A 10605-nucleotide genomic window follows, 5' to 3' on the forward strand; every position below is an offset into this window, starting at 1 on the left:
TGTTTAGGCTTTTCTCTAGCAAGGCTGGAGGGGATCTTTGAGAATTCGAAAGGACAGTGGCAGGTGATGAGACTGTTCATACACCTCACTTGTTAACTGACCCGACCTTGGCTTCTGCTTTCTTCCAAATACATAGCTAGCACTTGGCTGCCAGCTAGGAAGGAGAAAGAAAAAGGACCTGTTGTTCCTTTTGGCTTCTCTCTGAAAATAACCCAGTTGTGCTGAGGTAAGGAACGCAGAAGTTCCTGAGAGTGTTGGTACCTCCTAGAGTTGATGTCCAGTTGTCCCTGCTGTGAACCCAGTCTGCCCCAGACCCTTCCTCCTGCCAAGGACCTCTGTGGGGGGAATTTGTTTTTGTTTTTGTTTTTGTTTTTTGTTTTTTTGAGACAGGGTTTCTCTGTGTAGCCTTGGCTGTCCTGGACTCGCTTTGTAGACCAGGATGGCCTTGAACTCACAGCGATCCGCCTGCCTCTGCCTCCCGAGTGCTGGGATTAAAGGCGTGCGCCACCACGCCCGGCTCTGTGGGGGGAATTTGAAAAGCTTTCAAAGTGTAAGGGAACGCCTTTAATCCCAGCACTTGGGGGCGGGGCAGGTGGATCTCTGTGAGTTCGAGGCCAGCCTGGTCTACAAAGTGTGTCCAGAACAGCCAAGGCTACACAGAGAAACCCTGTCCAAAAAACAAAACAAAACAAAACAAAAAACAAAAAACTGGTGAGGGAACTAAGCTGCTTCGAGGGCCTAGCATAGTCAAGGGATGTAGGAAGCCTGGCACACTGGAAGGTTTGAGTAAGAGTCAGAACATCTTGTAAATGGATAGATGCCGCAATGCCTTTGGAATGTTTATTACAGCCCCATTAGTCTCTTCTGGATGTCTGCTTCCTAATGGACCAACATTCTCTCACTAGTAACTAGGGTAGGATGAGAAGGGCAGTGTCTTCTGTGTTTTGTTTTTGTTTTGTTTTTCGAGACAGGGGTTCTTTGTGCAGCCCTGGCTGTCCTGGACTCACTTTGTAGACCAGGTTGGCCTGGAACTCACAGTGATCCGCCTGCCTCTGCCTCCCAAGTGCTGGGATTAAAGGCGTGCGCCACCATGCCCGGCTGAGAAGGGCAGTGTCAGACAGCCGGTGCACACCTGCCATCCCAACACTCCACAGAGGCAGAGTTCTGTGAGTTCTGTGAGGTTAGTACGGTCTACAAATTGAGTCCAGGACAGTCAAGGCTACACATAATAAGACCTGTCTTGAAAAACAAAAACAAAAAGAAAGAATAGTTGTGTCCACGTCAACTCTGTAGTTCTCTCCTCACAGATTAATTTTGAATCAAGGAGAAGAACGGTTTACAGTTGATTCTATGCAAAGAATCCCGAGGAATTAAATTCAAGGAGTCTTGAAAGGTGAGTGGGTGTAAGCCCTGAGCAGAATCTAGGGCCTGAGCTAGATCCTGAGTCAGAGAAGACAAGACCTGATGTGGGGAAAGCAGAAGTGAGATGTGGTGCCAGGGTCTCTGTGAACTTGGGGAGACCAGGTGTTAGCCTGAGCTGTGCCTGGGATGCAGGGCTGATGGTGTGGACGGAGGCTGGTGCCATTTTGTGAAGAGAGTGGAGGCCTCACAGGGAGAGAGTGAATGGGGCCTGAAGGTCAGAGGAGGGGCTTTGGAACCTGGTCAGGACACACTGGGAGCTGTTATTATAAGGGTGACTGACTTCTTGCTCGGGTTCTCCGACTTTTTGCGGGAAGACGCATTTAAGGATAGGCAGGTTCAAGAAGCGAAGCTGGAGACGCGAAAGGACTTCTTGGCATCCCTTTAAGGGGAGGGCCGGGGCGGAGCTCTTGGGTCCTTTTTCTGCGGCCACGCCCGCCCGGCGGCAGAAGCTGTTAGGGAAGCCGAGCTAACCTCACAGCCGGGGAATACCTCTCTGAGTTTGGAGATCCGGGCAGCAGTCGAGCCGCCCTACTGACCACAGGCCGTGTTGTGTCATCGGTTCTGCAGGCATCATGAGCCAGGACACCGAAGTAGACACGAAAGAGATGGAGCTGAACGAGCTAGAACCGGAGAAGCAGCCTATGAATGCAGCGGCCGGGGCGTCGGCCGGGGAGAAGAATGGTCTGGTGAAGATCCAGGTGGCCAAAGACGAGCCAGAGGCCGAGGCCAAGTTCACCGGCTTGTCCAAAGAGGAGCTATTGCATGTAGCAGGCAGCCCCGGCTGGGTGCGCACCCGCCTGACGCTGCTGGCGCTCTTCTGGCTCGGCTGGTTTGCCATGCTGGCCGGCGCCGTGGTGATCATCGTTCGGGCGCCGCGCTGCCGTGAGCTGCCGGTACAGAGTTGGTGGCAGGAGGGTGCCCTCTACCGCATTGGCAACCTTCAGGCCTTCGTAGGCCCAAATGTTGAAGGCTTCGCTGGTGAGTGGGGGTACACACCGCTCTCCCTTTCCCCCACGTACGCCTTCGTTTAATCCGGCCATCTGCTGCTCTCCTTCCTTCTCCCCCGTCTCTAGAAGGGTTCTCCCTTGCACTCTGTTTTCCGGGCCCATTCCTTGGGAAACAATCCTTCCTAATTTTCTTTTTTTTAAAAAGCTACTTGTTCCTAAGGGTGGCTGACTCAGCAATCCTCTTTTCTCCTCCGCCCCTGAACCACGCGGCCCCTGAGCCAGTCCAAACCAGTTTCTGAAGTAATGTGTGAGGCTCCTTGCGTCAGCTACTTTGTCTCGTGATCCAACCCACTTCTGAGGGAGGGAGGGGGGACGGTGGGGGTGTGTGTGTGGAGAGAATGTGGAGGACCGAGGCTTTTCATGCCCGGCTGGTTAACCCAGTCCTCTCCTCGTAATAGGTCTGGACAGCCATCTGGATTACTTGAACACCCTGAAGGTGAAGGGTCTAGTGCTGGGCCCCATTCACCTGAACCAGAAGGATGACGTCAACGGAACCGACTTGAAACAGATTGACCCCGCTTTTGGCTCCCAGGAAGATTTTAAAGACCTTGTAGGATGTGCCAAGAAAAAGGGTAGGTTTTTCTAAGAAAGCAGAAAGGGTTTCTCATTCAGGCTAAGAAGCAGGATAGGGGTTTTTGTCTGGTTTACTCCTAATTTGCTCAGAGCCTTTTAGGGTCAGGTACAGGGGGGAAGTATGTTTGTCACAGGTCACACTCAACAATGTGGTTCATGTCTTCTCTACTTGGCTGAGTAATTTTTATTTATTTTGGTTTTAGTTCTGAGATAGGGTCTCACCATGTAGCTCAGGTTGGTGGGACTGTACCTTACCACACAGACCAGGCTGGATGCAAGTTTGCAGACTCCACTGGTCCTGAGTGCTAGGCTTAAGTGTGCCACCGTGGCTGGCTCTTAAACTTAGAAAATGGCTTCTGTCTATGCAGGGATTCAAATATTGTTTTATAACTCAACCTAGAGGCCTGGGAATGTGGCTCAGTTGGTAAGAGTGCTTGTCTTAGTTTCCCTGAAGGCCTGAGTTTGACTGCCAGGTACTACGAAAACAGATGTGTAAGCATGCACCTATAATCCCAACACTGGGAGGTAGACGCCGGAGGCTACTGATCCTCAGCCAGCTAGCCCTTATGCATAAAACCCTGCCTCAACCAAGAAGAGACTTGATATCCCTATGATCATATACAGGGGGAGGAGGTCCCCCTCAGTCACAGTCATAGAGGAGGGGAGTAAGGGGAAAATGGGAGGAATAGGAGGATACAAGGGATGGGATAACCATTGAGATGTAATATGAATAAATTAATAAAATATATTTTTATTTTTAAAAAAATCCTCCCTCAAAGGATAAAAACAAAACCAAACCCAAAAACCTCAGTATGGAAACATGTTGAAAGATTTCCTTGTGGATGGGGAAGCCAGGGCTCCTAGCTCAAATTTATTTGCTCCACTGTAAAACCAATTAAGGGGTTCAGTGGGGTTCATTCAGATCCAAGCTGTTGAACAAACCATGCACAGGCGCACCTGGCCTAGTGTTCCCGTTCCCTGTTCCCTCCTCTTACTCTAAAGTATTTTCTCACAGCTGGTTTCTGTTCTAGGCATTCACATCATTTTGGACCTCACCCCCAACTACCATGGCCAGGAGGCGTGGTTCCTCCCCGAGGAGGCTGACGTCGTGGCCGCCAAAATGAAGGCGAGTTTTATGGCTGGTGGCATTCAGATGCTGGGGCTGTATGGATTCATTCACAGCAAGCCTTGTGTGCACTAAGCAGTGAGGTTCTCACAAGTGGGAACACCTCCTCCCATAGCCGGAAGGATAGGCCCACTGCGTACAGTGTTTTTTTGTTTCTTTTCTGACTTTTTTTTTTTTTTTTTTTGGTTTCCTTTACTCTAGAAGCAAGGCTGTGCCGGCAAGGGAATTCTCAGACGTCAGTCTGGAAGTTCAATTTTTGTTTTTGTGATAGGAAGTCTTTTTCTGTCTCTGTGGGAATCCTGATCTGACTGATTTCCTGGTTTTTGTTTGATATGTTTGGAATGGAGCCCAGTTTGAAATTATAAGCACCAGGGTCTTACTGTGGTGTATCTGGGATTTTATTTTGTCAAGTGTCTTATTGCTTTTTTTTTAAAATTATTATTATTTTTTTGGTTTTTTCGAAACAGGGTTTCTCTGTGTAGCCTTGGCTATTCTGGACTCACTTTGTAGTCCAGGCTGGTCTCGAACTCACAGCGATCCGCCTGCCTCTGCCTCCCGAGTGCTGGGATTAAAGGCGTGCGCCACCACGCCCGGCGCTTTTTTTTTTTTAAATCTAGCTCCAGTATGAATTTGTTTTCACGTGTATGAGTATCGCCCTGCGTGTCTGTATGTGTACATGAGTATGGGCCTGCATGTATGTATGTGCACCATGTGCATGCCTGGTGTCCCAGGAAGCCAGAAGAGGCTGTTAGACCCCCTGGGGCAGAAGTTACAGACAGTTGTGAGCTGCCGTGTGGGGAACCTGGGCCCTCTGCAAGAGCAGCAAGCACCATTAACCACCGAGCTATCTCTGTAGCCCCTTATCCCAAGTATTCTATAGCTGTTTTCTAATTTCTTTTGTAAACTCACAAACTACCCGTTACTGCTAATCTGTTAATGAGGAAATTGAGACACAGTCACTTCGATCTGTTCCAAACCTGCAGTCTCAAGGTGTCTTCTCTACTCTGCCTTTCCTTGAGGCTAGCCCACCAGGCTAGAGTAAAGCGTCTGGTGTCACTCTGGCTTCTGGTGCCTCTGTGGTGAGACACTGGCAGGTCTAGGATGGACATAACAAAGTAGAGGCAGATGCTGACACTCTCCTGGTGACCGGGATTCTGAAGGAGGATTTTGCCTTCTAGCGTGTGTGTGTGTGTGGGACTCCTGTAATCACCCAGGCTTTTTTGAGTTTGGCTTTTGCTAATTGCTGGGACATCCGTATTCTAGAACTCTGTCGCTGTGGATGACCTTGACTTCTTAATCCTCTTGTCGCCCAAGTGCTGGGATCCTATACTCAGGAAGTCTGTTAAAAGTTACTGATAAGAGCCGGGCGTGGTGGCGCACGCCTTTAGTCCCAGCACTCGGGAGGCAGAGGCAGGCGGATTGCTGTGAGTTCGAGGCCAGCCTGGTCTACAAAGCGAGTCCAGGACAGCCAAGGCTACACAGAGAAACCCTGTCTCAAAAGACAAAAAAAAAAAAAAAAAAAAAAAAAAAAAAAGTTACTGATAAGGAAAAGTTCAAAGCACTAAAGCAAGCCCGCAGTCGCTCCTAGTGCTTGAGAGTTGGAGCGGGAGGATCAGAAGTTAAAGGGCAGTAGTCTCAGTGACGTAGTGAGTTGGAGACTGGTCTTGAGCTAAAAGGAAAAGCAACCGTTACTGTTTTCAGGTGGTCGCCTCAGATAAAGATGGAGAGCGGATGAGAAGAGAGGGTGGGGGTGGGCTTCTGTGCGGAGCGCTAGCTGGAGCCAGGGCTTAAACCTTCAGGCCTGGGCCTGTTCTGCAGAGCTGGCCTCTTTTCAGATGTCTCAATAGCCCTGGGGCTGCGTTTTAAATTTCAAGCTTTTCATTCTTGGCCTTGCTCCCACCAGCTAGGCCTCGGGAAACTCACGAGCACATTTGCCTTAGGGTCTTGACTGGTAATTTTAGGTCCTATCTCTGCTGTTCCCCAGTTGTGATCTTGGCTGTGTCCTCTTGCTTCTCCGAGCCTGTTTCTTTATCTCTAACTTGAGGGTATTTTCAGTCCATGTTAGAGCTATGCGCGCATATTTTCTCTTGGGTCATTTCTGTTGTAGCTGTTAAAAATGAAGCCGCGTGATCTGCCAAAGGCAAGAATAGAGAGTAGACAAATGCTGTTACCCAAGAGCACTGCTGGGGAGCCAAGGGCTAACCTTTGAAACAGAGAGCGTGAAGCCCTGTTCTCCAGGTCCCAGGGAGATGTGGGGGTAGGTGAGGGCTTGCTTGTGTACTGATCCCCCCTCTGTTCTTTTGTGCCCTGTAGGAAGCTCTGACGTTTTGGTTGCAGTATGACATTGATGGGTTCCAATTTCGGGATGTGGAAAAGCTGACGGTGAGTGCCTCTCTGCATTGAGAGACAAAGGTTTGCCGAGAGGAGTGGGTCTCAGCCGGGGCTAGGTAGTAGCCCCTGTTCTGACTCCGCTTTTTTCCCCCTGCTAGGATGCAACCTTGTACTTGGCAGAGTGGCAGAGCATCACCAGCAACTTCAGCGATGACAGGTAGGTGCCCGACACCCCTGCCTGGCTGAGCCCATGTGAGAGCCCCTTGGAATACAAAGCCCTGAAAGGGAAGTTTCCTGGACTTGCGGGCTCTTCCCTTTCACTCTTTTCCCTCCTGCCATTTGCTAACGGGCACTCCTGCCCTTGCTCTGCACAGGCTTTTGATGGCAGGGACTGAGTCCTCCGATCTGCAGCAAATTGTGAGCATACTCAACTCCACCAACGACCTGCTGTTGACCAGCTCATACCTGTCCAATCCCGGTTTCACTGGGGAGCATACGGAAGTCCTGGTCACTAGGCATTTGGATGCCACTGGCAGCCGCTGGCTCAGCTGGAGTGTAAGTAGCATGCCGCCGGTGGGTTGAGGGGCAGGTGGAAGGCGGTGGCCGCAGGGTGGGAGGTACTCACAGGCGTGCCTTCCTCCAGGTGTCTCAGGCAGGGCTCCTGACAGCCTCCGTACCAGCTCAGCTCCACCGGCTCTACCAGCTGCTGCTCTTCACTCTGCCAGGGACTCCTGTTTTCAGCTATGGGGATGAGATTGGCCTGGAGGCAACCACCCTTCCTGGACAGGTACCGCTTGTCTTCTGCCTGGCACAGTGTAGGAAACAGTGTTTGTTTATGTATCCTATGGTGGCATCTGTTGGGGGGCGGGGGGGCGGGCAGACAAACAGCCTTGAGGGAGAACTTGGTTAGATCTCTTTGTCAGTCAACCTGTGGGCTGTGTGGCACGTGTGTATATCTTTTAAACAGCGTTTTCCTGTTCTCATAGCATAGCCTGGGCTGGCCTCAGATACCGTGTGGCCTGTTCTCCTGGAATGGGACTCAGCTGGGGGAATCCTTGGGCTTGTGTGTGTGGTGGGCAGGGGGCAGGGGGTAGGGGTGGGGGGTGAGGGGGCTACATAACAGGGATCAGAGTACAGCTTTGTGGAGGAAGTTCTTGCCTTCCGCCTTTATGTAGGTTCTGGGGATAAAACTTAGGTTGTCAGGCTTGCATATAAAGTGCTTTTACGCATTGAGCCATCTCGCCAGACCCCAAGGACCTATATTTAAAGGCAATGCCTAGCATCTGGTAAGATGTCCAAAATGGTAGCCAGCATTCCTTTGTTGGACAGTGGTACTTTGCACCCATTTGAGCCCTCTGGGAACTGACAGCTTAGTGAGAGTCCAGACAAAGGGTACAGGGCAGTGGGTGCTATGCTGGGGTGCCTGCCACAAAGGCATCTGCCAGCAGAAAACAACCCAAGATAATGAAAATAGAAAACAGGAAGAAGGGGAGTGGACCCACCCTCTTTTAAAGCCCCACACTCTCTGTTTGTTAGCCTGTGGAGGCCCCATTCATGCCTTGGGATGAGTCCAGCATCTCCCACAGCCCGAGACCCATAACCTCCAACATGACAGTGAAGGTAAGCAGCTTAACCAGACCCTCATGGTGGGCAGGTGGCTTACAGATGTCCAAAACCCTCTCATCTCTTCCTCTGTGTGTGTGTGTGTCTGTTTTCAGGGTCAGAATGAAGACCCTGACTCCCTCCTCACCCAGTTCCGGCGGCTGAGTGACCTTCGGGTGAAGGAGCGCTCTCTGTTGCATGGTGACTTCCACGCACTGCCCTCCTCATCCGGCCTCTTCTCCTACATCCGCAGCTGGGACCAGAACAAGCGTTACCTGGTGGTGCTCAACTTTCAGGATGTGGGCCTGTCAGCCAGGATAGGGGCCGACAACCTCCCTGGCGGCATAAGCCTGCCAGCCAGTGCTAACCTGGTGCTCAGCACCAGCAGTGCCCGGCCAAGCCGTGAGGAGGGCACCTCCCTGAACCTGGAAAACCTGAGTCTGAATCCTCATGAGGGCTTGCTGTTATATTTCCCTTACGTGTCCTGATTCTACCTGTCCAGACACTACTGTGCCCCTTTCCTCTCCCCAGGCCTTTTTTTTTTTTTCTTTCCCCGAGACAGGGTCTCTCTGTGTAGCCCTGGCTGTCCTGGACTCCATTTGTAGACCAGGCTGGCCTCGAGTTCACAGCGATCCGCCTGCCTCTGCCTCCTGAGTGCTGGGATTAAAGGTGTGCACCACCATGCCCAGCTCCCCAGGCCTTTTGAATTCTGGTTTTTCTCCATTTTTTTTTTAACTTTTGTAGATTACATATGAATTCTCACACTGGGTGTTTTTGTTTTTGTCTTCAAATAAAAATCACCCCTGCGAGGTTATGTCTCCGTTCATCCGTCATCATGGCAGGACTTTGTCTTCCCACTGTTCTCTCTTGGCCTGTCCCCCCCCCCCCCCAGCCAGTTCTATACAGCAGTTCTAGCTCTTAAATTAATCATTTAAGGACCAAGACTAGAGAAGGGCCCTTGCAAAGTTAACAGCGAGAAGGTGTCAGGGCGGGGGCAGTAGCCACAGCTCACACTGGCCCAGGTGTCCTGGGGACAAGACAGTTCTTCTCAGCACAGGCCTCCATCCGTGGTGTCTTTTTTTTTTGTTTTTTTGCCATTTGTTTCTCTCAGGAAAAAAAAAAAGGGTAGGGTAGCTTGAATGCACACTCCTAGGGCCTGGGGCTTCCGATGGAAAACAAAGTCCCTTCTTTACTCAGTGGCACAGGATTTGTCACCATTACCCCCCAACTCCAGAAAAAAGCCTTTGTTTCCTTAGGGTATGTAGTCTCATGTGGCGATGGAGAATAAATAAGGAATAAACATTTTTCATGTGATGGATATGGTTAAGTGATCAAGAAGGGAAAAGTGAGGCTGGAGCCATGGCTTAGAGGGTTTTAGAGCACTAGATGCTTCTGCAGAGGACGGTTCCCAGCACCTACATGGTGGCTCATAACAACATTTATTCCTGTTCCAGGTGATCAGGACCCACTTACGGTTTTGTAGGCACCAGGCTTGCATGTGGTATACACACTTAAGGGCAGGCAAAACACATATAAATAAAAGGAAAAAACAAAACTGGAAAGATGGGTTTGGGAGTAGGAGGTCCCACCAAGGAGGTGGACTGACCTGTGAATTATGGCTCCATACAAAGTCATAAGCAGTAAATTACACTTGTTACATTACGAAGTCAGAAGTTAGACATATCCGGTGGGTCTGGGGAAGCCTTTGGTTACATGAATGGGAGCATGATTGGTGCTCATGAAGCAGAAGTAAATAAGTAGTGAAGGTTAGGGGGCTGGAGAGATGGCTCGGAGGTTAAGAGCACAGCCTGCTCTTCAGAAGTTTCTGAGTTCAATTCCCAGCAACCATATATGGTGTCTTACAACCATCTGTAATGAGATCTGGTGCCCTCTTCTGGCCTGCAGGCAGAACACTATATAGAATAAATCTTAAAAAAGAGAGAGAGAAATGACATGAAGGTTATTAGGCAAGGGGTGGGCAGATTGTCAAAGGACACAGAGTTTGGTAGACTCCACAGAGGCCGTGAGACTGCCCTCAAGACAACAGTTGCGAACTACCGTTTTATGAGCTTTCAGATATATGCTCTATGCTAGGATAGACAACCAGCTAAAGGAAGCCGTGCATGGCCAGAGCCTGAGAGGGTGGGAAGGTTTCTCTTCTTCCAGGACTCATTACCTCCTTGCCACAAACTGTAACAAGGAAGCAGGGAGCTCACTTGAGGCTTAGGTGACCAGAGTTTTAGACTGTCTCAGAGTTACAGTGGAGCCAAGAATGACTGGTCCTCCTGCCTCTACCTGGTAGAATTAAGAGCCTGCCCCGATCTGCCTGCCTTTTTCTGGCTTGTTTGTTTTGAGGCAGTAAGTATCTGCCAACGTAGTCCAGACTGTCTTCAAACTCATAGCAGTCCCGCCTCCGTCTTCTGAGTGCTGGGACCACGGACTCGCATCACCATGCCCTGTTTCCCTGGAGCTTAATCACACTGACTATGTAGGTGGCTACCCTTCAGTCTCCAGCCCCTCTGGGCAAATAGGAGCATCCATTTC

At 50.4% G+C, this 10605-nt stretch overlaps 1 protein-coding gene across 1 annotated transcript; it reads left to right on the forward strand.

Moving 5' to 3' along the window:
* The first annotated feature begins 1848 nt into the window (after nt 1–1848).
* SLC3A2 (solute carrier family 3 member 2) lies at nt 1849–8870 on the forward strand. The gene is made up of 9 exons (XM_084773084.1): nt 1849–2400; nt 2828–3001; nt 4034–4132; nt 6446–6510; nt 6618–6676; nt 6834–7014; nt 7103–7246; nt 7996–8079; nt 8178–8870. Exons 1-9 carry the CDS (start codon nt 1995–1997, stop codon nt 8547–8549), a joined length of 1584 nt encoding a protein of 527 aa, XP_084629210.1. The 5' UTR covers nt 1849–1994; the 3' UTR covers nt 8550–8870.
* Nucleotides 8871–10605: the final 1735 nt, after the last annotated feature.

The sequence above is a fragment of the Acomys minous genome (assembly GCF_964271855.1).
Source record: "Acomys minous genome assembly, chromosome: 2".
NCBI lineage: Eukaryota > Metazoa > Chordata > Mammalia > Rodentia > Muridae > Acomys > Acomys minous.

What these genes read in the sequence shown, in the direction of transcription:
- SLC3A2 (XM_084773084.1), top strand. Translation starts at nt 1,995, where the DNA reads ATGAGCCAGGACACCGAAGTAGACACGAAAGAGATGGAGCTGAACGAG. An exon ending in AGGATGTGCCAAGAAAAAGG is followed by an intron (nt 3,002 to 4,033) that starts GTAGGTTTTTCT and finishes TTTCTGTTCTAG; the next exon opens with GCATTCACATCATTTTGGAC. An exon ending in CAACCACCCTTCCTGGACAG is followed by an intron (nt 7,247 to 7,995) that starts GTACCGCTTGTC and finishes TCTGTTTGTTAG; the next exon opens with CCTGTGGAGGCCCCATTCAT.